The following is a 27,982-nucleotide window of genomic DNA, read 5'->3' on the forward strand; positions in this document are numbered from 1 at the left end:
CTTTACAGATGTGGCAATAGGAGTGTTTACCTTTATATTTTGTCATAACCCTAAGTTCAAGACTAAAGTGCTGTGTCCGTCAATGAACGAAAGAGAAATGTATAATTTATGCTCATAGCTCCCTGCATGTTGGGCCTCTGTATGTGGCCAGGCTTTGGAAAAGTCTCACACATGTGGTATTGCCATACTCAGGAGGAGTAGCAGAATATGTTTTGGGGTGTAATTGCAAGTTTATCTATGCCATGTGTGAGAAATAGCTTGTTAATATAACAATGTTGTGGAAACTAATGTGGGCAAAAAACTGTAACTTCAAAAAACTCAGTATGCCTCTTACTAAATACCTTGAACTTTCATTTTTACAAAAAGGGGTTATTTGGGGGGTATTTGTACTGTCCTAACATTTTAGGGCTTCAAGAAATGTGATAGTCCATCAGTACATCAGGATTGATCAATTTTCACTGAGATGCAGCATAGCTTGTAGACTCTATAACTTTCACACAAACCTATTATCATACACTTATCGGGATTTTTTTTTACTAAAGACATGTAGCAGAATACATTCTGTCCTAAATTTTTGACAAAATTTGATTTTATTGAATTTCTTTTAAAACAGAAAGTAGAAAATATATTTTTTCTTCAAAATTTTTGCTCTTTTTTCACTTATATTGCAAAAAATAAAAAACCCAGTGGTAATTAAATACCAACAAAAGAAAGCTCTATATGTGTGAACAAAATTCTAAAAATTGACATTGAAAGTGCGCGAGTGTCGGAAACCATGAATCAGACTGAGACAGAAGTACCGTTAAATTACACTTGTATTATAATAATAAAAAGGTAAACAGAGTAAACGTAGTCAAAACATAGCCAGAGTTCAGGTACCGGAACAGATAGTCAGACAAGCCAAAACCTCAGGGAGCCAGAGATGAGCGTAGTAGAAAAGCCAGCAGGATCTGGAGCCAGAAGGAATGTCATCCAAGAAATGCTTTACCAGGAACACAGGAGAGCACCTCTAGAGATGTGACCAAGGCGAAGGCAGAGATCATCTGGGGTTAAGTAGGCAGGACTGACAAGCAGGATATCATCAACAGGTGAGTCACTGTGGAGATAAAGGAGCTGAACCCAGCCCTGACAGAGAGCATGGAAAGCTGAAAATTGGTCTGGGAAAGAAGGGGGTGAAAGTGCCCAGTATTGAGGTGGTTAAACACAGCCAGTGAGCCATTGAGGAAAGAGTGGTGACCGGCCAGAGACATGGCTCTGTGTGTCTTATGCAGGGGTCTCAAACTCAAAAGTACCTGAGGGCCACATGACAAGTTTTCATATCCCATGAGGGCCGCAAACGCATTATTAACCCCTAGCACTGATGTCAGCAAACGCATTATTAAACCCAGCACTGGTGTCAGCAAATGCATTATTAAACCCAGCACTGGTTTTAGCAAATGCTTTATTAAACACATCACTGGTGTCAGCAAACACATTACTAAACCCAGCACTGGTGTCAGCAAAAGCATTAGTAAACTCAGCACTGATGTGAGCAAACATATTATTAACCCCTAGCACTGATGTCAGCAAACGCATTATTAAACCCAGCATTGGTGTCAGCAAACGCATTATTAACCCTAAGCACTGATGTCAGCAAACGCATTATTAAACCCAGCACTCATGTCTGCAAACGCATTATTAACCCCTAGCACTGCTGTTAGCAAATGCATTTTTAAACCCAGCACTGATGGCAGCAAACACATTATTAACCCCTAGCACTGTTGTTAGCAAACGCATTATTAAACTCAGCACTAGGGATGAGCCGAACACCCCCCGGTTCGGTTCGCACCAGAACCCGCGAACGGACCGAAAGTTCGCACGAACGTTAGAACCCCATTGACGTCTATGGGACTCGAACGTTCGAAATCAAAAGTGCTCATTTTAAAGGCTAATTTGCATGGTATTGTCCTAAAAAGGGTTTGGGGACCCGGGTCCTACCCCAGGGGACATGTATCAATGCAAAAAAAACTTTTAAAAACGGCCGTTTTTTCGGGAGCAGTGATTTTAATGATGCTTAAAGTAAAAAAAAAAAAAGTGAAATATTCCTTTAAATATCGTACCTGGGGGGTGTCTATAGTATGCCTGTAAAGTGACGCGTGTTTCCCATGTTTAGAACAGTCCCTGCACCAAATGTCATTTTTAAAGGAAAAAATCTCATTTAAAACTGCTTGCGGGTTTAATGTCATGTCGGGTCATGGCAATATGGATGAAAATTAGTGAGACAAACGGCATGGGTACCCCCCAGTCCATTACCAGGCCCTTTGGGTCTTGTATGGATATTAAGGGGAACCCCGCACCCAAATTAAAATAAGGAAAGGTGTGGGGCCACCAGGCCCTATATACTCTGAACAGCAGTATACAGGCGGTGCAAACAAGACAGGGACTGTAGGTTTGTTGTTAAGTAGAATCTGTTTGTAATTTTGAACATTTTTAACGTGTTTAGCTCCAGCCAAAAAATCTTTTCTAAGCTTCTTGGAAAACATAGGGAAGGGTTATCACCCCTGTGACATTTGTTTTGCTGTCTTTCCTCCTCTTCAGAAGATTTCACCTCACTTTTTTGTCCCAATGAAAAATGTTTTTTGAAAATTTGGGTTTTTTTGTGGAACAAGGATTGGAAAGCATCAGTGGAAAGGAGAAATTGTTTTCCCATATTAACTCTTACAGGAGAGAATTTCCCTTCCTAGGGGTAGATTTCATCTCACTTCCTGTTGTCTCCTTCCGTTTGCAAGTAGGAGTCGTTTGTAAGTTAGATGTTTGAAAGTAGGGTCCTGCCCTATATACTCAGCAGAAATTTGGGCCTTAGGTGTTGCTGTGGCCACAACACTGTAAGCCCTCACAGGGCCCTGCTGTGAAATATTAGATCAAGAATTGTAATTACATGCCCCTGTTGAACAGGAGCTGAAAAATTAGGCCTTAGGCACTGGTGCTGGTGCCACAACACTGCAACCCCTCACAGACACTCTAGTTGGAACGCAGGAACGAGCCCTGCTGCAAATTATTGCTTCAAAAATTGTAATTACACGCCCCTGTTAGACAGGGGCAGAAAAATTAGGCCTTAGGCACTGGTGCTGGTGCCACAACACTGCAACCCCTCACAGACACTCTAGTTGGAACGCAGGAACGAGCCCTGCTGCAAAGTATTGCATCAAAAATTGTAATTACACGCCCCTGTTAGACAGGGGCAGAAAAATTGGGCCTTAGGCACTGGTGCTGGTGCCACAACACTGCAACCCCTCACAGACACTCTAGTTGGAACGCAGGAACGAGCCCTGCTGCAAAGTATTGCATCAAAAATTGTAATTACACGCCCCTGTTAGACAGGGGCAGAAAAATTGGGCCTTAGGCACTGGTGCTGGTGCCACAACACTGCAAACCCTCACAGACACTCTAGTTGGAACGCAGGAACGAGCCCTGCTGCAAAGTATTGCATCAAAAATTGTAATTACACGCCCCTGTTAGACAGGGGCAGAAAAATTGGGCCTTAGGCACTGGTGCTGGTGCCACAACACTGCAACCCCTCACAGACACTCTAGTTGGAACGCAGGAACGAGCCCTGCTGCAAAGTATTGCATCAAAAATTGTAATTACACGCCCCTGTTAGACAGGGGCAGAAAAATTGGGCCCTAGGCACTGGTGCTGGTGCCACAACACTGCAACCCCTCACAGACACTCTAGTTGGAATGCAGGAACGAGCCCTGCTGCAAAGTATTACATCAAAAATTGTAATTACACGCCCCTGTTAAACAGGGGCTGAAAAATTGTGCCTTAGGCACTGGTGGTGGCGCCCAGAACCAAAAATGTTCTTACAAGCTATCAGCGTGATGATTGAGGAGGAAGAGGATAATTACTCAGGGATAGTCACTCAGCATCAGCATAGGCAGTCTTTGAAGGGATCTGAGATTTCAAAAAAAATTATTCGGTTACATCAGCATCAGGTGCTTGGTAGCTGGTGGTGATCCAAGACTCATTCATTTTTATGAAGGTCAGCCGATCGACCGAGTCGGTGGACAGACGCACCCTGTGATCGGTTACCACGCCTCCAGCAGCACTGAATGTGCGTTCCGAAAGAACGCTGGATGCAGGACAGGCCAGTAGCTCAATTGCATACTGTGCAAGCTCTGGCCAGTGATCCATCCTCAAGACCCAGTAACCCAGAGGATTTTCGGTGGGAAAGGTGTCCAAGTCTGATCTTGCCCCTAGGTATTCCTGCACCATGTAAAACAGACGCTGGCGATGGTTGCTGGAACCGATCATACCTTGGGGCTGCGGACCAAAAAATTGTCTGAACGCATCGGTCAGACGGCCACCTTCTCCACCGCTCCTTCTTTGACTGACCGAAGCCTCAGCAACACGTTGTCCAGAAACAGGAGTTTGTAACCTCCCAGTCTCTGGGAACGCGTTGCACAGACCTTTCTGCAAGGCCTCCCGAAGATGTTTCATCCTCTGCTCCCTCTGCGATGGCAAGATAAGGTCCGCAACCTTACCCTTGTAACGTGGATCAAGGAGGGTTGCCAGCCAGTATTGGTCCTTCTCCTTGATACCACGAATACGAGGATCCTTACGTAGGCTTTGCAGGATCAGGGAGGCCATGCAGCGTAGGTTTGCTGAGGCATTCGGTCCGGAGTCCTCTGGGTCACTAAGAACGACATGGTCCGCAGCCACCTCCTCCCAGCCACGTACAAGTCCATGTGTTTCTTGGGACTGATCCCTTAAAGACTGCTGCTGATGCTGAGTGCCAGGCTCCACCTCCATACTGACACAATCTTCCTCCTCCTCCTCTTCCTCCTCGTCCTCTTCCTGTGTGATCGGCGGGCACGCAGGAACACTGTCTGGATAAAGGGGGCCTTGAGAGCTAAGGAAGTCCTCCTCTTCCTGCCTCTGTTCTGCCTCAAGTGCCCTGTCCATTATTCCACGCAGCGTGTGCTCCAACAGGTGGACAAGGGGGACAGTGTCACTGATGCATGCACTGTCACTGCTCACCATCCTCGTGGCCTCCTCGAATGGTGACAGGACAGTGCATGCATCCCTGATCATGGCCCACTGGCGTGGGGAAAAAAAACCAAGCTCCCCTGACCCTGTCCTGGTGCCATAGTCGCACAGGTACTCATTGATGGCCCTCTGCTGCGTGTGCAGCCGCTGCAGCATGGCCAACGTTGAGTTCCACCTGGTGGGCATGTCACAGATTAGGCGGTTCTTGGGCAGGTTAAACTCCTTTTGGAGGTCCGTCAGCCGAGCACTGGCATTATATGACCGGTGGAAATGCACACAGACTTTCCTGGCCTGCCTCAGGACATCCTGTAAGCCCGGGTACCTGCCCAAGAACCGCTGCACCACCAAGTTAAGGACGTGAGCCAAACAGGGCACATGGGTCATTTGTCCCTGTCGGAGGGCAGAGAGGAGGTTGGTGCCATTGTCGCAAACCACCATTCCTGCCTTAAGTTGGCGTGGCGTCAACCACCTCTGAACCTGCCCCTGCAGAGCTGACAGAACCTCTGCCCCAGTGTGGCTCCTGTCCCCCAAGCACACCAGCTCAAGCACCGCATGGCATCTTTTGGCCTGCGTACTTGCGTAGCCCCTTGAACGCCTACGGAGCACCGCTGGTTCCGAGGAAGAGGCCATGGAGGAAGAAGAAGAGGAGGGGGTGGAGGAGAGAGGTGTGTCACAATCAGCATTTTGGAGGCGTGGTGGCGGAACAACCTCCAACACTACTGCACCTTGTCCTGCATCCTTCCCAGCTGCCAGCAGAGTCACCCAATGCGCCGTGAAACTTAGGTAACGTCCCTGTCCATGCCTGCTGGACCATGAGTCAGCGGTAATATGCACCTTACCGCTGACCGCCCTGTCCAGCGAGGCATGGACATTGCCTTCCACATGCCGGTAGAGAGCCGGAATCGCCTTCCGTGAGAAAAAGTGGCGTTTGGGTACCTGCCACTGAGGAACCGCACATTCCACAAACTCACGGAAGGGGGCAGAGTCTACCAACTGAAAAGGCAGCAGTTGAAGTGCTAGCAATTTTGCCAAGCTAGCATTCAACCGCTGGGCATGTGGATGGCTGGGAGCAAACTTCTTTCGGCGGTGCAGCAGCTGGGGCAGGGAAATTTGCCTGGTACAATCTGACGTCGGTGTACCAAAAGCAGATTGCCCACAAGTACTTGGCTGTGACACACCTAATTCTACACCTTCATTCCTCTCACTGCAGGTCTCAGAGAGGACTGAAGGTCTAGTGGGGTTGGAAATCTCAGCTGATGAGGAGCAAGGAGAGATCCTCTTTGTTCTTTGGTGTGGGTCTTTTAGATACGCTTGCCAACGAACTGCATGGCAGGTCAACATATGTCTGGTCAAGCATGTGGTACCCAAGCGGGAGATGTTTTGGCCACGCGAGATACGCTTGAGACATATGTTGCAAATAGCAGCGGTGCGATCTGATGCACTCGTCTCAAAAAAGGCCCACACCAAAGAACTTTTTGAATAACGCGCAGAGACTGCAGCGCCCTGCACATGTGGAGCTTTGGGGTGTGATGCAGTCAATGTGCTGCCCTTAGGCTGGCCCCTGGAGGGCATCCTGCCTCGTTGGTGATGTGCTGCCGCCTCCTCCTCCTCCTCCTCCTCCTCCTCCTCCTCTCTCCTATCAGGCACCCACGTTGAGTCAGTGACCTCATCATCCCCTCCCTCCTCATCACTGGAGCAAACCTGGCAGTATGCTGCAGCAGGGGGAGCATGACTGCCAGATTGCTGTCCTTCTTGGGCACCCCCTCTGTCCGCGCTCATGTTACTGCCTTCATCGAGCTCAGTATCGTCATCAGAGCCTTCCAAACGCTGGGCATCCTCCTGGAGCATGTACCCAACACTGTGGTCAAACAGTTCGAGGGAATCCTCATGAGGACATGGTGGAGCTAGGGAAGGAGTCACTGATGACATTGAGCTGAGGGAAGAGGCCGCTGCTTTGCCAGACAAAGCACCCTGGGCATGGGTGAGAGAGGATGAGGAGGATGAGGACGGCTTGGTCATCCACTCGACCAAGTCTTCCGCATGTTGCGGCTCAACACGGCCAGCTGCCGAAAAAAAGGCCAAGCGTGTCCCATGGTCACGTGCTGATGAGGATGCACCGTCTCCACGACCAGCACTAGACACAGAGCCTGCTTGCCCTCTCTTATTGGCTTGTGACTGTCTGCCTCTCCTTCTTGGCCTTCCAGACATACTAATGGCCTGTAGCTGCACTAAGCTGGGATAGAACACCTGTAATTTTCTTCAAGTAGCTTTATATACTGTAACCAGACAAGCCTGCCTGTCAGTAGGAAGATAACAGGAACGGATCTAGCTGAACACTGTGAGCAGGACGCACTGTACTAAATGTAAATAGTCTAGCTGCCTGACCGTGGTACTAATAGGATCAAATAGAACACCTGTAATTTTCTTCAGGTAGCTTTATATACTGTAACCAGACAAGCCTGCCTGTCAGTAGGAAGATAACAGGAACGGATCTAGCTGTACACTGTGAGCAGGACGCACTGTACTAAATGTAAATAGTCTAGCTGCCTGACCGTGGTACTAATAGGATCAAATAGAACACCTGTAATTTTCTTCAGGTAGCTTTATATACTGTAACCAGACAAGCCTGCCTGTCAGTAGGAAGATAACAGGAACGGATCTAGCTGAACACTGTGAGCAGGACGCACTGTACTAAATGTAAATAGTCTAGCTGCCTGACCGTGGTACTAATAGGATCAAATAGAACACCTGTAATTTTCTTCAGGTAGCTTTATATACTGTAACCAGACAAGCCTGCCTGTCAGTAGGAAGATAACAGGAACGGATCTAGCTGTACACTGTGAGCAGGACGCACTGTACTAAATGTAAATAGTCTAGCTGCCTGACCGTGGTACTAATAGGATCAAATAGAACACCTGTAATTTTCTTCAGGTAGCTTTATATACTGTAACCAGACAAGCCTGCCTGTCAGTAGGAAGATAACAGGAACGGATCTAGCTGAACACTGTGAGCAGGACGCACTGTACTAAATGTAAATAGTCTAGCTGCCTGACCGTGGTACTAATAGGATCAAATAGAACACCTGTAATTTTCTTCAGGTAGCTTTATATACTGTAACCAGACAAGCCTGCCTGTCAGTAGGAATTTAACAGGAACGGATCTAGCTGAACACTGTGAGCAGGACGCACTGCACTAAATGTAAATAGTCTAGCTGCCTGACCGTGGTACTAATAGGATCAAATAGAACACCTGTAATTTTCTTCAGGTAGCTTTATATACTGTAACCAGACAAGCCTGCCTGTCAGTAGGAATTTAACAGGAACGGATCTAGCTGAACACTGTGAGCAGGACGCACTGCACTAAATGTAAATAGTCTAGAAGATAACAGGAACGGATCTAGCTGAACACTGTGAGCAGGACGCACTGCACTAAATGTAAATAGTCTAGAAGATAACAGGAACGGATCTAGCTGAACACTGTGAGCAGGACGCACTGCACTAAATGTAAATAGTCTAGAAGATAACAGGAACGGATCTAGCTGAACACTGTGAGCAGGACGCACTGCACTAAATGTAAATAGCAGGAACGGATCTAGCTGAACACTGTGAGCAGGACGCACTGCACTAAATGTAAATAGTCTAGAAGATAACAGGAACGGATCTAGCTGAACACTGTGAGCAGGACGCACTGCACTAAATGTAAATAGTCTAGAAGATAACAGGAACGGATCTAGCTGAACACTGTGAGCAGGACGCACTGCACTAAATGTAAATAGCAGGAACGGATCTAGCTGAACACTGTGAGCAGGACGCACTGCACTAAATGTAAATAGTCTAGAAGATAACAGGAACGGATCTAGCTGAACACTGTGAGCAGGACGCACTGCACTAAATGTAAATAGCAGGAACGGCTCTAGCTGAACACTGTTCGCAGGACGCACTGCACTAAATGTAAATAGCAGGAACGGATCTAGCTGAACACTGTGAGCAGGATGCACTGCACTAAATGTAAATAGCAGGAACGGATCTAGCTGAACACTGTGAGCAGGACGCACTGCACTAAATGTAAATAGCAGGAACGGATCTAGCTGAACACTGTGAGCAGGACGCACTGCACTAAATGTAAATAGCAGGAACGGATCTAGCTGAACACTGTGAGCAGGACGCACTGCACTAAATGTAAATAGCAGGAACGGATCTAGCTGAACACTGTGAGCAGGACGCACTGCACTAAATGTAAATAGCAGGAACGGATCTAGCTAAACACTGTGAGCAGGACGCACTGCACTAAATGTAAATAGCAGGAACGGATCTAGCTGAACACTGTGAGCAGGACGCACTGCACTAAATGTAAATTGCAGGAACGGATCTAGCTGAACACTGTGAGCAGGACGCACTGCACTAAATGTAAATAGTCTAGAAGATAACAGGAACGGATCTAGCTGAACACTGTGAGCAGGACGCACTGCACTAAATGTAAATAGCAGGAACGGATCTAGCTGAACACTGTGAGCAGGACGCACTGCATTAAATGTAAATAGTCTAGATAGAAGATAACAGGAACGGATCTAGCTAAACTGAATACAGTGTATATATATATATGCAACACCTGGGATGCATATATATACACAATACACTGTAAGTGCAGCTAACTGACTGACTGTTCTGCCTAATCTATCTAACTCAAATCAAATGACACTGTCTCTCTCTCTCTCTATCTCTCAGCACACCGGAACACACACTACACAGGGCCGCCGTGCAGGCGGCCTTATATAGTGTGGGGTGTGTACTAAATCCCCTGAGCCATAATTGGCCAAAGCCACCCTGGCTTTGGCCAATTACAGCTCTCTCTACTGACGGCGCTGTGATTGGCCAAGCATGCGGGTCATAGTGCATGCTTGGCCAATCATCAGCCAGCAATGCACTGCGATGCCGCAGTGAATTATGGGCCGTGACGCGCCACACGAATTTAGCGCGAACGGCCCATAACGTTCGCAATTCGGCGAACGATCGAACAGCCGATGTTCGAGTCGAACATGGGTTCGACTCGAACACGAAGCTCATCCCTACTCAGCACTGATGTCAGCAAACGCATTATTAAACCCAGCTGGTGTCAGCAAATGCATTATTAACCCCTAGCACTGATGTCAGCAAAAGCATTATTAAACCCAGCACTGATATTAGCAAACGCATTAGTAACCCCTAGCACTGATGTCAGCAAACGCATTATTAAACCCAGCACTGATGTCAGCAAACGCATTATTAACCCCTAGTAATGATGTCAGCAGACACATTATTAAACCCAGCACTGGTGTCAGCAAACGCATTATTAACCCCAAGCACTGATGTCAGCAAACGCATTATTAAACCCAGCACTGATGTCTGCAAACGCATTATTAACCCCTAGCACTGATTTCAGCAAACACATTATTAACCCCTAGCACTGCTGTTAGCAAACGCATTATTAAACTCAGCACTGATGTCAGCAAACGAATTGTTAAACCCAGCTGGTGTCAGCAAATGCATTATTAACCCCTAGCACTGATGTCAGCAAAAGCATTATTAACCACTTACCAACCGGCCCATAGCCGAATGACGGCTGCAGGGCGGTTGGATAACTCTGGGAGGACGTACTATGACGTCCTCCCAGAATTCCCCTCTCGCGCGCCCCCTGGGGCGCGCACCCGAACACATCCGTGACCGCCGGGTCCTTTGGACCCGGCGCATCACGGATCCCGGTAAATGGCCGCTGATCGCGGCCGTTTACCATGTGATCGCGCCGTCAAATGATGGCGCGATCACATGTAAACAGACCGGCGTCATCTGATGACGCCGGTTCCTCTCCTCCCCTCCTGTGTACCGATCGGTACACTGTGGAGGAGAGGGAGATGGATGGATGGCTGCAGCGCTGTGCGCTGTATGTGTAGTGCCCACAGCGCTGCACAGAGACATCCAGCCATCCATCCATCCATGCTCAGCCATCCCTACTACTATGCAATGCTGTGCAATACTCTGCAATACCCCCACAATACTCTGCAATGCTGTGCAATACTCTGCAATGCCCCCACAATACTCTGCAATGCTGTGCAATACTCTGCAATGCCCCCACAATACTCTGCAATGCTGTGCAATACTCTGCAATGCCCCCACAATACTCTGCAATGCTGTGCAATACTCTGCAATGCTGTGCAATACTCTGCAATGCCCCCACAATACTCTGCAATGCTGTGCAATACTCTGCAATACCCCCACAATACTCTGCAATGCTGTGCAATACTCTGCAATGCCCCCACAATACTCTGCAATGCTGTGCAATACTCTGCAATGCCCCCATAATACTCTGCAATGCTGTGCAATACTCTGCAATGCCCCCACAATACTCTGCAATGCCCCCACAATACTCTGCAATGCCCCCACAATACTCTGCAATGCTGTGCAATACTCTGCAATGCCCCCACAATACTCTGCAATGCCCCCACAATACTCTGCAATGCTGTGCAATACTCTGCAATGCCCCCGCCATACTCTGCAATGCCCCGGGCATTCCGCCATACTCTGCAATGCCCCCGCCATACTCTGCAATGCCCCCACCATACTCTGCAATGCCCCCGCCATACTCTGCCATGCCCCCGCCATACTCTGCCATGCCCCCACCATACTCTGCCATGCCCCCGCCATACTCCGCCATGCCCCCGCCATACTCCGCCATGCCCCCGCCATACTCCGCCATACCCCGCCATACTCTGCAATACCCCACCATACTCCGCAATACCCCGCCATACCCTGCCATGCTGAGCTATGCTCGGCTGTACTCGGCCTCTGTATGTGGCCAGGCTGTGGAAGTCTCACACATGTGGTATCGCCGTACTCAGGAGGAGCAGGAGAATCTATTTTGGGGTGTCATTTTTGGTATGTACATGTTATGTGGTAGAAATATTTTATAAATGGACAACTTTGTGTTAAAAAAAAAAAAAGCGTTTTAACCACTTCCCGCCCGCCGGCCGTCATACAATGTCCTTGACTTTGTGCGGGGATATCTGAATGATGGTTGCAGCTACAGGCATCATTCAGATATCAGCTTTTTCAGCCGGCGATTCCCCATACCATGAGAACAATCATAGCAGCTGTTCCACTGCTTGATCGTTCTTACGGGAGGCGAGAGGGGATGTCCCCCCCTCCCGCGCTTCTACCGACTCACCGCTACGATCGAAGCCAGGATCGTTTTTTTTTTTTTTTTTTATTTCAGGCTTCCCAGCCTAGAGGTGAGATGTGGGGTCTTATTGACCCCATATCTCACCGTAAAGAGGACCTGTCATGACATATTCCTATTACAAGGATGTTTATATTCCTTGTAATAGGAATAAAAGTGGTCCAAAATTTTTTTTTTTTGGAAAAAAGCATCAAACTAAAATAAATAAAGTAAAATGAACAATAAAAAAATAAAAAAAAATTTTAAAGCGCTCCTGTCCCTGTGTGCTCGCATGCAGAAGCGAACGCATACGTAAGTCCCGCCCACATATGAAAACAGTGTTCAAACCACACATGTGAGGTATCGCTGCGATCGGTAGAGCGAGAGCAATAATTTTGGCCCTAGACCTCCTCTGTAACTCAAAACATGTAACCAGTAAAAAATTTTAAAGCGTCGCCTATGGGGATTTTTGAGTAGCAAAGTTTGGCGCCATTCCACAAGCGCGTGCAATTTTGAAAGGTGACATGTTGGGTATCTATTTACTCGGCGTAACTTCATCTTTCACATTATGCAAAAACATTAGGCTAACTTTACTGTTTTGGTTTTTGTAAAGCACAAAAGTTTTTTTTCCAAAAAAAAGTGTTAAAAAAATTGCTGCGCAAATACCGTGCGAGATAAAAAGTTGCAACGACCGCCATTGTATTCTCTAGGGTCTTTGCTAAAAAAAACAAATATAATGTTTTGGGGTTCTATGTAATTTTCTAGCTAATAAATGATGATTTTTACATGTAGGAGAGAAATGTCAGAATTGGCCTGGGTGCTCCAGAACGCCTGAAGGTGCTCCGTGCATGTTGGGCCTCTGTATGTGGCCACGCTGTGTAAAAGTCTCACACATGTGGTATTGCCGTACTCGGGAGTAATAGCAGAATGTGTTTTGGGGTGTAATTTGTGGTATGCATATGCGGTGTGTGAGAAATAACCTGCTAATATGACAATTTTGTGGGAAAAAAAAAAGTAAAAAAAAAACCTTGATTTTGAAAAGAATTGTGGGAAAAAATGACAACTTCAAAAAACTCACCATGCATCTTTCTAAATACCTTGGAATGTCTTCTTTCCAAAAAGGGGTCATTTGGGGGGTATTTGTACTTTTCTGGAATGTTAGGGTCTCAAGTATTTAGATAGGCCGTCAGTACTTCAGGTGTGATCAATTTTCAGATATTCGCACCATAGCTTTTGGACTCTATAACTTTCACAAAGACCAAATAATATCCACCGATTTGGGTTAATTTTACCAAAGATATGTAGCGGTATAAATTTTGGCCAAAATATATGAAGAAAAATTACTAATTTGCAAAATATTATAACAGAAATGAAGAAAAATGTATTTTTTTACAGATTTTTCGGTCTTTTTTCTTTTACGGCGCAAAAAATAAAGAACCCAGCGGTGATTAAATACCACCAAAAGAAAGCTCTATTTGTGTGAAAAAAAAGGACAAAAATTTCATAAAGATACAGTGTTGCATGACTGAGTAATTGTCATTCAAAATGTGAGAGCACCAAAAGCTGAAAATTGGTCTGGTTAGGAAGGGGGTTTAAGTGCCCAGTTGCCAAGTGGTTAAACCCAGCACTGATATTAGCAAACGCATTATTAACCCAACACTGGTGTCAGCAAACACATTATTAAACTCAGAACTGATGTCAAACACATTAACAAAAAAAAAAAAAGTCAAGTTAGCCCAATGTTTTTGTATAATGTGAAAGTTGAATTTATGCTGAGTAAATAGATACCTAACATGTCACCCTTCAAAATTGCACACGCTCGTGGAATGGCGCTAAATTTTGCTACTTAAAAATCCCCATAGGCGACGCTATAAAATGCTTTACTGGTTACATGTTTTGATTTACAGAGAAGGTCTAGGGCCAAAATTATTGCTCTCGCTCTAAGGTTCACAGCGATACCTCACATGTGTGGTTTGAAGACTGTTTTCATATGTGGGTGGGACTTACGTATGCGTTCGCTTCTGCATGCGAGCACACGGGGACAGGGGCGCTTTAAAAAACATTTTTTTTTTTTTTATTGTTCATTTTACTTTATTTATTTTAGTTTGACACCTTTTTCCAAAAAATCTTTTTTTTTTTATCATCCCTTGTAATAGGAATATGGCATGACAGCAGGGGCGTTGCTAGGTCTGAAAAAGATCTGGGGCTAGAGCCCATAGCAGCGGTCACCAACCGGGGGGGGGGGGGGGGCACACAGGTGGTAAGCATTTTTTTGCGGGCAGAGGAAGGCTGGTATTGGCGTTTCAATCATCATGGCACCATGGTTGATATGGGGTCAGGGTGATCGAAGCGCATTGTTTCTATTTGTTTCTATTGTTATATTGTAATATATAATGAAGTGGTTCAACTCACCATAATGCAGAATCAGTGGGAGCCCTGGGCGTGTCACTTGCCACATCACCTGCCACCATTTGCAGATTGTCACTTGCCACCATTTGCAGATTGTCACTTGCCACAATTTGCAGATTGTCACTTGCCACCATTTGCAGATTGTCTCTTGCCACCATTTGCAGATTGTCACTTGCCACCATTTGCAAATTGTCACTTGCCACCATTTGCAGATTGTCACTTGCCATGTCACCTGCCACCATTAGCAGATTGTCACTTACCACGTCAATTGCCACCATTAGCAGATTGTCACTTGCCACCATTTGCAGATTGTCACTTGCCATGCCAGCCAGTGCCACCAAATGTGCATACTCGCTGCATTGGTGGCAGGCTGGCAGCACTGGCCCATTTAGTGAGGGCAGGAGAGCGGAGATGCGGGGTGGGCAGTGAGAGATGATGTAATCTCTCTGCTCCCCACCACACCTCCGACATTGAAGAGGCCCATTTAGTGAGGGCAGAAGAGCGCTGATGTGTGGCAGGCAGTGAGAGATGACGTAATCTCTCTGCTCCCTGCCGCACATCGCTCCCACATTGAAGTCCCGGCTGTGAGAGCGGAAGAGTGGTGACGGGCGGGCAGGGAGAGAGATGATGTCATCTCTGCTCGTCCGCCTGCTCATCTCCAGGGCTGGACTGGGACAAAAATTTGGCCCTGGACTTCATCCAGACCGGCCAACTTTGACAGGTCTCACCCATGCCGGATCTTCTGGTCCCCCTTGCTCCTGTGGTCCCCCTGTGCTCCTCTGGTCCCCCGCGGGCTGCTCTGGTCCCCCGCGTGCTGCGCTGGTCCCCCACGTGCTGCGCTGGTCCCCCTGTGCTACTCTGGTCCCCCGCATGCTGCTCTGGTCCCCCGCGTGCTGCGCTGGTTCCTGTGTGCTGTGCTGTGCTGGTGCCCCGCGTACTGTGCTGGTCCCCCTGTGCTCCTCTGGTCCCCCACATGCTGCGCTGGTCCCCCTGTGCTCCTCTGGTCCCCCGTGTGCTGCGCTGGTCCCCCTGTGGTCCTCTGGACCCCCGCGTGCTGCGCTTGTCCCCCTGTGCTCCTCTGGTCCCCCGCGTGCTGCGCTGGTCCCCCTGTGCTCCTCTGGTCCCCCGCGTGCTGCGCTGGTCCCTCTGTGCTCCTCTGGACCCCCATGTGCTGTGTGCTGCGCTGATCCCCCGCATGCTGTTTTGGTCCCACATGTGCTCTGCTGGTCTCCCCCCCTGCTCTGGTCCCTGTGCTCCTCTATTACCCCCCATGCTGCTCTATCCCCCCTCCCAACGCTCACCTCCTCTCCCTGCTTAGATAGGCATACAGACACGACAGTACACAGACAGGCATACAGACATGATCCTAGGAGTGGACACTGATAAGCTCATCGTATGATCCAGAAGACATGCAGCCGCACACAGCTGTGACATGAACTTCCTCGGCACTCGTTCTCTTGTTCTTTCCTTCCCCCGCTCTCCATCCTGTCTGCTGCCATGGAGAATCTAGATGAGGGGACATGGATCAATGCAAAAAAAAGTTTTAAAACGGCCATTTTTTCAGGAGCAGTGATTTTAATAATGCTTAAAGTCAAACAATAAAAGTGTAATATCCCTTTAAATTTCGTAGCTGGGGGGTGTCTATAGTATGCCTGTAAAGGGGTGCATGTTTCCCGTGTTTAGAACAGTCTGACAGCAAAATGACATTTCAAAGGAAAAAAGCCATTTAAAACTACTCGCGGCTATTGCATTGCCGGTTCGACAATACACATAGAAGTTCATTGATAAAAACGGCATGGGAATTCCCCACAGGGGAACCCCGAACCAAAATTAAAAAAAAAAAAAATGACGTGGGGGTCCCCCTAAATTCCATACCAGGCCCTTCAGGTCTGGTATGGATTTTAAAGGGAACCCCGTGCCAAAAAAAAAAAAAAAAACGGCCTGGGGTCACCCCAAAAATGCATACCAGACCCTTATCCGAGCACACAACCTGGCAGGCCGCAGGAAAAGAGGGGCGTGTTCTTCTGCTCCTATTAATACCACAGGCAGGCAGCTACAGTATTTACAGTTAGTGCACTGTGTCCTCTGCACAGTGTGCACCTAAAGCTACCTGAAGAAAATTAGTGGTGTTCTTCTGATCCTATTAATACCACAGGCAGGCAGCTACAGTATTTACAGTTAGTGTAGTGCGTCCTCTGCACGGTGTGCACCTAAAGCTACCTGAAGACAATTGCTGGTGTTCTCATACTAATAATACTACAGGCAGGAAGTTGAGTCTGCTAGCTGCAGTATCAGTATATATATACATCCCAGCTTTCTGCAGCTACATCTAACTGCAGGCCATTTGTATGTCTGAAAGGCCAAGAAGGAGAGGCAGACAGCCACAAGCCAATAAAAGAGGGCAAGCAGGCTCTGTGTCTAGAGGCAACAGTGCTGGTCGTGGAGACGGTTCATCCTCATCAGCACGTGGCCATGGGACACGCTTGTCCTTTTTTTCTGCAGCTGGCCATGTTGAGCCGCAACATGCGGAAGACTTGGTAGAGTGGATGACCAAGCCGTCCTTATCCTCCTCATCCTCTCTCACCCAGGCTCAGAGTACTTTGTCTGGCAAAGCAGCTGCCAACGCTGCCTCTTCCCTCGACTCAATGGCATCAGTCACTCCTTCCCTAGCCCCACCATGTCCTCCTGAGGAGTCCCCCGAACTGTTTGACCACAGTGTTGGGTACATGCTCCGGGAGGATGCCCAGCGTTTTGAAGGCTCCGATGATGGTACCCAGCTAGAGGAAGGCAGTAACGTGAGCCCAGAGAGAGGGGGTGCCCAAGAAGGACAGCAATCTGGCAGTCATGTTCCCCCAGCTGCAGCATACTGCTAGCTTTGCTCCAGTGATGAGGAGGGAGGGGATGATGAGGTCACTGACTCCACATGGGTGCCTGATAGGAGAGAGGAGAAGGAGGAGGAGGCACATCACCAACGAGGCAGGATGCCCTCCAGGGGCCAGCTTAAGGGCAGCACACCGACTGAATCACACCGCAGAGCTCCGCATGTGCAGGGCGCTGCTGTCTCTGCACTTTATTCCAAAAGTTCTTTGGTGTGGGCCTTTTTTGAGACAAGTGCATCAGGTCCCACTGCTGCTATTTGCAACATATGTCTCAAGCATATCTCTCGTGGCCAAAACATCTCCCGCTTGGGCACCACATACTTGACCAGACATATGTTGACCAGCCATCCACATGCCCAGCGGTTGAATGCTAGCTTGGCTAGATTGCTAGCACTTCAACTGCTGCCTTTTCATTTGGTAGACTCTGCCCCCTTCCGTGAGTTTGTGGAATGTGCGGTTCCTCAGTGGCTGGTTCCCAAACGCCACTTTTTCTCACGGAAGGTGATTCCGGTTCTCTACCGGCATGTGGAATGCAATGTCTTGGCCTCACTGGACAGGGCGGTCAGCGGTAAGGTGCATATTATTGCTGACTCATGGTCCAGCAGGCATGGACAGGGACATTACCTATCTTTCACCATGCACTGGATGACTCTTCTGGCAGCTGGGAAGAATGTAGGACAGGGTGCAGTAGTGTTGGAGGTTGTTCTGCCACCATGCCTCCAAAATACTACTAGTGGTGATTCTGCCACACCTCTCTCCTCCACCCCCTCCTCTTCTTCCTCCATGGCCTCTTCCTGTGCTGATTTGACTTCAGAACCAGTGGTGCTCCGTAGGCGTTCAGGGGGCTACGCAAGCACGCCGGCCAAAAGATGCCATGCGGTGCTTGAGCTGGTGTGCTTGGGGACAGGAGCCACACTGGGGCAGAGATTCTGTCAGCTCTGCAGGGGCAGGTTCAGAGGTGGTTGACGCCACGCCAGCTTAAGGCAGGTATGGTGGTTTGTGACAATGGCGCCAACCTCCTCTCCGCCCTCTGACAGGGACAACTGACCCATGTGCCCTGTTTGGCTCACGTCCTTAACTTGGTGGTGCAGCAGTTCTTGGGCAGGTACCCGGGCTTACAGGATGTCCTGAGGCAGGCCAGGAAAGTCTGTGTGCATTTCCGCAGGTCATATAATGCCAGTGCTCGGCTGGCTGACCTCCAAAAGGAATTTAACCTGCCCAAGAACCGCCTAATCTGTGACATGCCCACCAGGTGGAACTCAACCTTGGCCATGCTGCAGCGGCTTCACACGCAGCAGAGGGCCATCAATGAGTACCTGTGCGACTATGGCACCAAGACAGGGTCAGGGGAGCTTGTTTTTTTTTCCCCACGCCAGTGGGCCATGATCAGGGATGCATGCACTGTCCTGTCAGCATTTGAGGAGGCCACGACAGTGACAGTGAGCAGTGACAGTGCATGCATCAGTGACACTGTCCTCCTTGTCCACCTGTTGGAGCACACGCTGCGTGGAATAATGGACAGGGCACTTGAGGCAGAACAGAGGCAGGAAGAGGAGGACTTCCTTAGCTCTCAAGGCCCCCTTTATCCAGACAGTGTTCCTGCATGCCCGCCGATCACACAGGAAGAGGACAAGGAGGAGGAGGAGGAAGAGGAGGATTGTGTCAGGATGGATGTGGAGCCTGGCACTCAGCATTAGCAGCAGTCTTTAAGGGATCATTTACAGTCCCATGAAACCCATGGACTTGTACGTGGCTGGGAGGAGGTGGCTGCGGATCATGTCATCCTTAGTGGAGTCCAGAGGACTCCAGACCGAATGCCTCAGCAAACCTACGCTGCATGGCCTCCCTGATCCTGCAAAGCCTGCGGAAGGATCCTCATATTCGTGGTATCAAGTAGAGGGATCAATACTGGCTGGCAACCCTCCTTGATCCACGTTACAAGGGTAAGGTTGCGGACCTTATCTTGCTGTCACAGAGAGAGTAGAGGATGAAACATCTTAGGGAGGCCTTGCAGAAAGGTCTGTGCAACGCGCTCCCAGAGACTGGAAGGCTACAAATTCCTGTTCCTGGAGAACGTGTTGCCGAGGCTTCGGTCAGTCAAAGAAGGAGCGGTGGAGAAGGTGGCCGTCTGACCGATGCGTTCAGACAATTTTTCAGTCCGCAGCCCCAAGGTATGATCGGTTCCTGCAACCATCGCCAGTGTCTGTTTTACATGGTGCAGGAATACCTAGGGGAAAGATCTGACTTGGACACCTTTCCCACCGAAAATCCTCTGGGTTACTGGGTCTTGAGGATGGATCACTGGCCAGAGCTTGCACAGTACGCAATTGAGCTACTGGCCTGTCCTGCATCCAGCGTTCTTTCGGAACGCACATTCAGTGCTGCTGGAGGTTTTGTAACCGATCACAGGGTGCGCCTGTCCACCGACTCGGTCAATCGACTGACCTTCATAAAAATGAATCAGTCTTGGATCACCACCAGCTACCAAGCACCTGATGCTGATGTAACCGAATAATTTTTTTTGAAATGTCAGATCCCTTCAAGACTGCCTATGCTGATGCTCAGTGACTATCCTGTTATGCTGAGTGACTATCCTCTTCCTCCTCAATGATCATGCTGATAGCTTGTAAGAATATTTTTGGTTCTGGGCACCGCCACCAGTGGCTAAGGCTCAATTTTTCAGTACCTGTTTAACAGGGGCGTGTAATTACAATTTTTGATGCAATATTTTGCAAGGAGGGTTCGTTGCTGCACTCAACTAGAGTATTTGTGAGGGGTTGCAGTGTTGTGGCACCGGCACCAGTGCCTAGGGCCCAATTTTTCAGCCCCTGTTTAACAGGGGCGTGTAATTACAGTTTTTGATGCAATACTTTGCAGCAGGGCTTGTTCCTGCGCTCCAACTAGAGTATATGTGAGGGGTTGCAGTGTTGGGGCACCAGCACCAGTGCCTAAGGCCCAATTTTTCAGCCCCTGTTTAACAGGGGCGTGTAATTACAATTTTTGATGCAATATTTTACAGGAGGGCTCATTCCTGTGCTCCAACTAGAGTATATGTGAGGGGTTGCAGTGTTGTGGCACCAGTGTCTAAGGCCCAATTTTTCTGACCCTGTTCAACAGGTGCATGTAATTACAATTCTTGATCTAATATTTCACAGCAGAGCCCGTTCCTGCGCCCACCAAGAGTAACTGTGAGGGCTTACAGTGTTGTGGCAACACCAACACCTAAGGCCCCAATTTCTGCAGAGTATATAGGGCAGGCCCCTACTTTCAAACATCCAACTTACAAACAACTCCTACTTGCAAACGGAAGGAGACAACAGGAAGTGAGATGAAATCTACCCCTAGGAAGGGAAATTCTCTCCTGTAAGAGTTAATATGGGAAAAACGTGTCTCCTTTCCACTGATGCTTTATCACCAATCCTTGTTTCACTAAAAACCCCAAATTGTCAAAAAGGTAAAATCTTCTGAAGAGGTGCACAGACAGCAAAACAAATGTCACAGGGGTGATAACCCTTCCCTATGTTTTCCAAAAAGCTTAAAAATAGATTTTTTTGGCTGTAGCTACACTTTAAAAATGTACCAGTTCAAAATTACAAACAGATTCTACTTAACAACAAACCTACAGTCCCTGTCTTGTTTGTACCGCCTGTATACTGCTGTTCAGAGGGCCTGGGGCCCCACACCTTTCCTTTTTTTAATTTGGGTGCGGGGTTCCCCTTAATATCCATACAAGACCCAAAGAGCTTGGTAATGGACTGGGAGGAGGGGGGTACCCATGCCATTTGTCTCACTGATTTTCATCCATATTACCGGGACCCGACATTACATTAAAGCCGTAAGCAGTTTTAAATTACTTTTATTCCTTTAAAAATGTAATTTTGTGCAGGGATGTTCTAAGCACGGGAAACACGCGCCACTCAGGGACGATCCTGGCCGGGGTGCACGGGGTGCAGTGCACCCAGGCGCCACAGAGGTGGGGGCGCTGAAGCGCCAGAGTGCTCCCCTTCCTCCTCCTCTCCTTGTCCGTAGCGTAGGCGGCTCTTTCCGCCGGTCACCGCAGCCGCCGCCGCCGCTGTGTCTCTTGCCGAAGCCCATCCCCCCTCCCTCCTCCTGTCAGAGGAGGAGAGTGGAAACAGCTGGAGATCGGAGCGGCTGTGTCTCTGTGTGCAGAGAGACCAGCCGCGCAGTGAGGCCACGGGGGGGGGGGGGGCGGTCCATTCCCGACGTGTTCCAGCTCTCCTTCTCCTGTGTAACTCCCGCCTGCTGCCCAAGCCTGACACGCTCTGCTCTCCACCTGGGCGGCGCAGCTGCACACTGTCATCTCCTCTCCAGCTGCCGCCCGGGTTGTTTTTTAATTAGCTCAATGGAGGGGGGGGCTGGTTTGTCAGGGGTCTATACTAATGGAGGGGTGTTTGTCCTGTGGGTCTATACTAATGAAGGGGGGGTTTCCTGGGGGGGTCTATACTAATGAAGGGGGGGTTGTCCTGGGGGGGTCTATACTAATGAAGGGGGGTTTGTCCTGGGGGTCTATACTAATGGAGGGGGGTTTGTCCTGGGGGGTCTATACTAATTAAGGGGGACTTGTCCTGGGGGGGTCTATACTAATGAAGGGGGGGTTGTCCTGGGGGTGTCTATACTAATGAAGGGGGGGCTTGTCCTGGGGGGTCTATACTAATGAAGGGGGGGTTGTCCTGGGGGGTCTATACTAATGGAGGGGAGGAGTTTGTCCTGGGGGGTCTATACTAATGAAGGGGGGTTGTCCTGGGTAGTCTATATTAATGGAGGGGAGGGGTTTGTCCTGGGGGGTCTATACTAATGAAGAGGGGGTTGTCATGGGGGGGTCTATACTAATGGAGGGGGGTGTCCTGGGGGGGTTCTATACTAATGAAGGGGGGGTTGTCCTGGGGGGTCTATACTAATGGAGGGGGGTTTGTCCTGGGGGGTCTATACTAATGGGGGTTTGTCCTGGGGGGGTCTGTACTAATGGAGGGGGGTGGTTTGTTCTAGGGGGTCTGTACTAATGGAGGGGGGTGGTTTGTCCAAGGGGAGTCTATACTAATGGAGGGGGGGTGGTTTGCCCAGGGAGGGTCTATACTAATGGAGGGGGGGTGGTTTGTCCTGGGGGGGTCTTTACTAATGGACTGGGGGTTTGTCCTGGGGGAGTCTGTACTAATGTGGGGGGGTGGTTTGTCCTGGGGGGTCTATACTAATGGAGGGGGGTGGTTTGTCCTGGGGGGGTCTGTATTAATGGTGGGGGGTGGTTTGTCCTGGGGGGTCTGTACTAATGGAGGGGGGGTGGTTTGTCCTGGGGGTCTGTACTAATGGAGGGGGGGTGTTTTGTTCTGGGGGTCTGTACCAATGGAGGGGGGTGGTTAGTCCTGGGAGGGTCTGTGCTAATGGAGGTGGGTGGTTTGTTCTGGGGGGTCTGTATTAATAGAGGGTGGGTGGTTAGTCTTGGGGGGTCTGTACTAATGGAGGGGGGTGGTTTGTCCTGGGGGGTCTGTATTAATGGACGGGGGTGGTTTGTCCTGGGGGTCTGTACTAATGGAGGGGGGGTAGTTTGTTCTGCGGGGTCTGTACTAATGGAGGGGGGTGGTTTGTTTTGGGGGGGCTGTACTAATGGAGGGGGTGGTTTGTTTTGGGGGTGTCTGTACTAATGGTGGGGGGTGGTTCTATACTAATAGAGGGGGGTGGTTTGTCCTGAGGGGGGTCTGTACTAATAGAGGGGTGTGGTTCTGTACTAATGGAGGGGGGGTGGTTTGTCCTGAGGGGGGTCTGTACTAATGGAGGGGGGGTGGTTTGTTCAGGGGGGTCTGTACTAATGGAGGAGGAGTGGTTCTGTACTAATGTAGGGGGGTGGTTTGTTCTGGGGGGTCTGTACTCACGGAGGGGGGTGGTTCTGTACTAATGGAGGGGGGGTGGTTTGTCTTGAGGGGGTTCTATACTGATAGAGGGGGGTGTTTTGTCCTGGGGGGTCTACACTGATGGGAGGTCTGTACTGAGGGAGGGGTTTATACTTAGTGGGGGGTCTGCACTGATGGAGGGGGGTCTATACTTAGTGGAGGGGATCTGTACTGAGGGGCGACTATAGTTGGTGGAGGGGGGGTGATACCATGTTTTACCGCACCGGGTGACACCCCTCTCCTCTTCGCGCGCGCTGCTGTACTAGCGAGCGGCGCACTATGTTTCTTCCCCTGCCTTCATATCGGCCAGAGAAGAAAAAAAAAAGGAGCAAAGAAGAGGATTGTGGGACATGTAGTCCCGAGGACTGGCAACCCCACTGTAACACGGAAACTTCAGCCCACACAGCATGCTCAGCTGAATGGGAGAGAGAGATCCAGGAGCCCGGGAAAGCTTTTAGGGAAGTACACCCAGGACTTCATAGGGAGAGGACAGTGCTGAGGGAACACCACTGACCTGCGCCACCAGAGGGAAAACCACACAGCCTGGCGCCATCCCTGGCGGAGAAAAGAATGGAGTCATTGCCAGACTACAGATCTGGGCTCTACCCAGCGGACTCGCCACGGGCAATTCAGAGTGAGCAGACTCCTGATCAGAGGAACCGTTGTTGCTGTATCGCTGGGTCAGGTGAGAGGGCCAATCGGCCATTATCTACTAACGTCCATAGGAACTGCAGTCTCCGACCATCTCTTGTATCATGTCTGCAGTCTCTGACCATCTCCTGTACTATGTCTGCAGTCTCTGACCATCTCCTGTATTATATCTCCAGTCTCTGACCGTCTCCTGTAGTATGTCTGCAATCTCTGACCATCTCCTGTAATATGTCCGCATTTTCTGACCATCTCCTGTACTATGTCTGCAGTCTCTGACCATCTCTTGTAACATGTCTGCAGTCTCTGGCCATCTCCTGTAACATGTCTGCAGTCTCTGACCATCTCTTGTAACATGTCTGCAGTCTCTGACCATCTCTTGTAACATGTCTGCAGTCTCTGACCATCTCTTGTAACATGTCTGCAGTCTCTGACCATCTCTTGTATCATGTCTGCAGTCTCTGACCATCTCTTGTATCATGTCTGCAGTCTCTGACCATCTCTTGTATCATGTCTGCAGTCTCTGACCATCTCCTGTAGTATGTCTGCAGTCTCTGACCATCTCCTGTAGTATCTCTGCAGTCTCTGACCATCTCCTGTAGTATGTCTGCAGTCTCTGACCATCTTCTGTATTATGTCTGCAGTCTCTGACCGTCTCTTGTATCATGTCTACAGTCTCTGACCATCTCCTGTATTATATCTCCAGTCTCTGACCATCTCCTGTAGTATGTCTGCAGTCTCTGACCATCTTCTGTATTATGTCTGCAGTCTCTGACCGTCTCTTGTATCATGTCTACAGTCTCTGACCATCTCCTGTATTATATCTCCAGTCTCTGACCATCTCCTGTAGTATGTCTGCAGTCTCTGACTATCTCCTGTAGCATGTCTGCAGTCTCTGACCATCTCCTGTATTATGTCTGCAGTCTCTGACCATCTCTTGTATCATGTCTGCAGTCTCTGACCATCTCCTGTATTATGTCTGTAGTCTCTTGTATCATGTCTACAGTCTCTGACCATCTCCTGTACTATGTCTGGGGGCTCTTTCTAACAGACTCTCTAACAGAAGCCCTCTCTGTGTGCATCAGAGAGACTCCCCTCCAGATCTCATTAGTGTAAGCTCTTCCTGTATTTTCTTTATTGTTAAAGGATCATGGGAGGATCCCAGGGTAAGGAAGACTTCTTAGGGGATCATCTCTGTGTTTGAGTCGTTGCCATAGTAACATTTGTAAAGGGGAGGAGTTGGTAAGATGACCACGCCCACGTGGGGGCGCCAGAAATATTTCTGCACCCAGGCGGCTGTGACCCTAGGATCGGCCCTGGCGCCACTTTACAGGCATACTATAGACACCCCCCAGGTACAATATTTAAAGGAATATTTCACTTTACTTTTTTTTTTCACTTTAAGCATATTAAAATCATTGCTCCCGAAAAAACGGCCGTTTTTAAAACTTTTTTTTGCATTGATCCATGTCCCCTGGGGCAGGACCCGGGTCCCCAAACCCTTTTTTAGGACAATACCATGCAAATTAGCCTTTAAAATTAGCACTTTTGATTTCAAACGTTCGAGTCCCATAGACTTCAATGGGGTTCTAACGTTCGTGCGAATTTTCACTCTACACACAATAAGTAAACACACTAACTCACTAGTAGCAAACTGAGCCCTGCTCTATCTTCACTCCAACAACACACTGCAAAAGCTTCCTATGGAAAGGAACCTTTTATAGTGTGGGGTACCCTTTGAGAAAGTGACGTGACAGTCACGCAATGCATCAGAGAGGAGAGAGGCAGATCGTTTGGCTGCACTCGGCTCCCCGATCACGGGATCGGTGAGCAGCAAATAGCTGCAGTTTTTTTATCGCTGGTTGTGGTGTTTTTACATGTAAGTGACTAGAGGCTTTAATAAAGATTGTTAGACTTTATCACACTATGGAGTCCTTCCCTCTTTATGTTCTTGGAGTGTTATCTGCCTGAGTCATCTGGAAGCAGATGCCTGGAGACCCCGGGGGGATCCGTCATCAGGGAGATTGTGAGGTGCCTGGGTTATCTTTGCTGGCTTACTTGGCTGTTATCGTTCAGCCATGAGGTGAGAGGCTGGGGGAACCATCATTTCCACTTCACTTTTTTAATATCGGTCACACCTGGAGGAACCTAATTGGACACATTCTTATACTCAATTGTCACAATGGGGATCTGATTGTGTATGGGACTTTTTATGGGACAATTTATGTGATTATTTTATTGTCAACCATTCTCACTTTTATTTCACTATTTTTGTTCACATTATTGGCTTTACCTGGAGGAACTCATTCTGACACATTCTTTTAATGTAATTATCACGATGGGGATTGGATTGTGTATGGGACTGGTTAATTTATGTGATTTATTTATTGTCAACTATTTTTTTTTTTCCTTTTATACCTGTTTGAAGAACTGGGTGCCAGGATATATCAGGATATATTGAAGTTGCAAACTGAAAGCTGCACTTCACTTGGTGCACTTACCGTTATTATTTAGTTAGATTATTATTTTTGCTGCACTGTTTGAATTTATGCACGTGGTCTATTTTAAGTAATTGTTTTTTTTTTTTAATATTTAATTTGCTGCATTATTGGTGGAGCAGTTTCAGAATATCTTAAGTAGCTTATAAATTTTATTTTGGTTTTGTTGTGTCTGACACATTTTTAGATGACATTTGACACTTGGGATGTGTGTTTCGGATTTTCGCTACACTTAAAATTAGTTATTTATTACCCTTTTGATTTCTGCTACACTTTTACCACTGATCCTTGACCATTATGTTCCCCTGTTTTTCCATCATTTGAGGAATTTTTTGATTGGAAACGTTCCCCCCTATCCATTAACTTATAGGGGCTTCATGTCAGCTTGATTTAGATTAATTTTTTGATGCAATATTGGTTTTTGTGACCTCTGGCTGCACAATTTAGTGGAATATTAATTGTTTTTACGTTATTTATACCTGGAGTTCCTAATTTTGGATCTTCCTGGTATGGTGAGAGTTGCACATATATAGCGTTTAGTGTTTCAACATCTAGTAAAGCGCCGCAATTTATTACCTATTATCTTATCAATTGGTGTGTAAACACTGGTATTTGTGGCAGCTACTATTTTCATCTTGTTGGGTCTGTGTTTATTTATGATTTTCTAGCAGTTACTTTATTTTTATCTATTCACCTTTTCCATTTGTTTTTTTGGTGTGAGCACAAGTATTTATTACTCTCCATATACCCAGCTTTAGTTTATCAGTCATGCTTGGACTGATTAGACTGATTAAAAGCTTGTCCTGAACATTTTAATGTTGGTGCAAGTAAAAATATGAACACAGATCATACTCCGGTTGTATTAATATGCTATAGGATTCAATATGGAGTTGGTACTCAATAACAACAATTTTTTTCTATTTTTGTAGATTGGACATGGGACTTTGCAATCATGTGGATGAAGTTAACGAAATTCAAGGTGATATTGAGTATAATAACATTTATAGCTCTTTTTGCAGTAGTACGTTTTCAACAAAAAATTCAACAGGCCACAAACAAACTTACTTCAGATGTTTCAGCATCCATTTCCACTGCCGACCATTCCCATAGACTGAAAAATGTAACCTCTAAGCCTATAACCGCATATACCATTCTAAGCAAAGGAAATGGAATCTTGTTTATGGAGACCACAGACAGAATGAAACCACCATCCTTGGTCTTATGTGCTATTGAGTCAGCAGCCCGAGTCTACCCTGACAGACCAGTTGTCTTCTTTATGAAAGGACTGGGGGATATCATGACAGAGGAAGATGAGCACAGAATTCGCAAACACTTTCCAACTTTTTTACCTTTTGATAATATCTACCTCTTTCCATTGAAAATGGAGGAGCTGTTCATGTATACACCACTTATAACTTGGTATAAAAAG

General features: G+C 48.0%; 1 protein-coding gene across 1 annotated transcript in view; it reads left to right on the top strand.

The window, feature by feature from the left end:
- The window catches only part of LOC141139435 (alpha-1,4-N-acetylglucosaminyltransferase-like), a 98,046-nt gene that overhangs the window by 48,085 nt on the left and 21,979 nt on the right, over window positions 1-27,982 (top strand). Inside the window, exon 2 of the mRNA XM_073625506.1 lies at window positions 27,483-27,982. Within this exon, the coding sequence (XP_073481607.1) occupies window positions 27,483-27,982 (500 nt within the window). The remainder of the gene's footprint in view (window positions 1-27,482) is intronic.

The sequence above is a fragment of the Aquarana catesbeiana genome, linkage group LG04, assembly GCF_042186555.1.
Source record: "Aquarana catesbeiana isolate 2022-GZ linkage group LG04, ASM4218655v1, whole genome shotgun sequence".
Taxonomy (NCBI): Eukaryota; Metazoa; Chordata; class Amphibia; order Anura; family Ranidae; genus Aquarana; species Aquarana catesbeiana.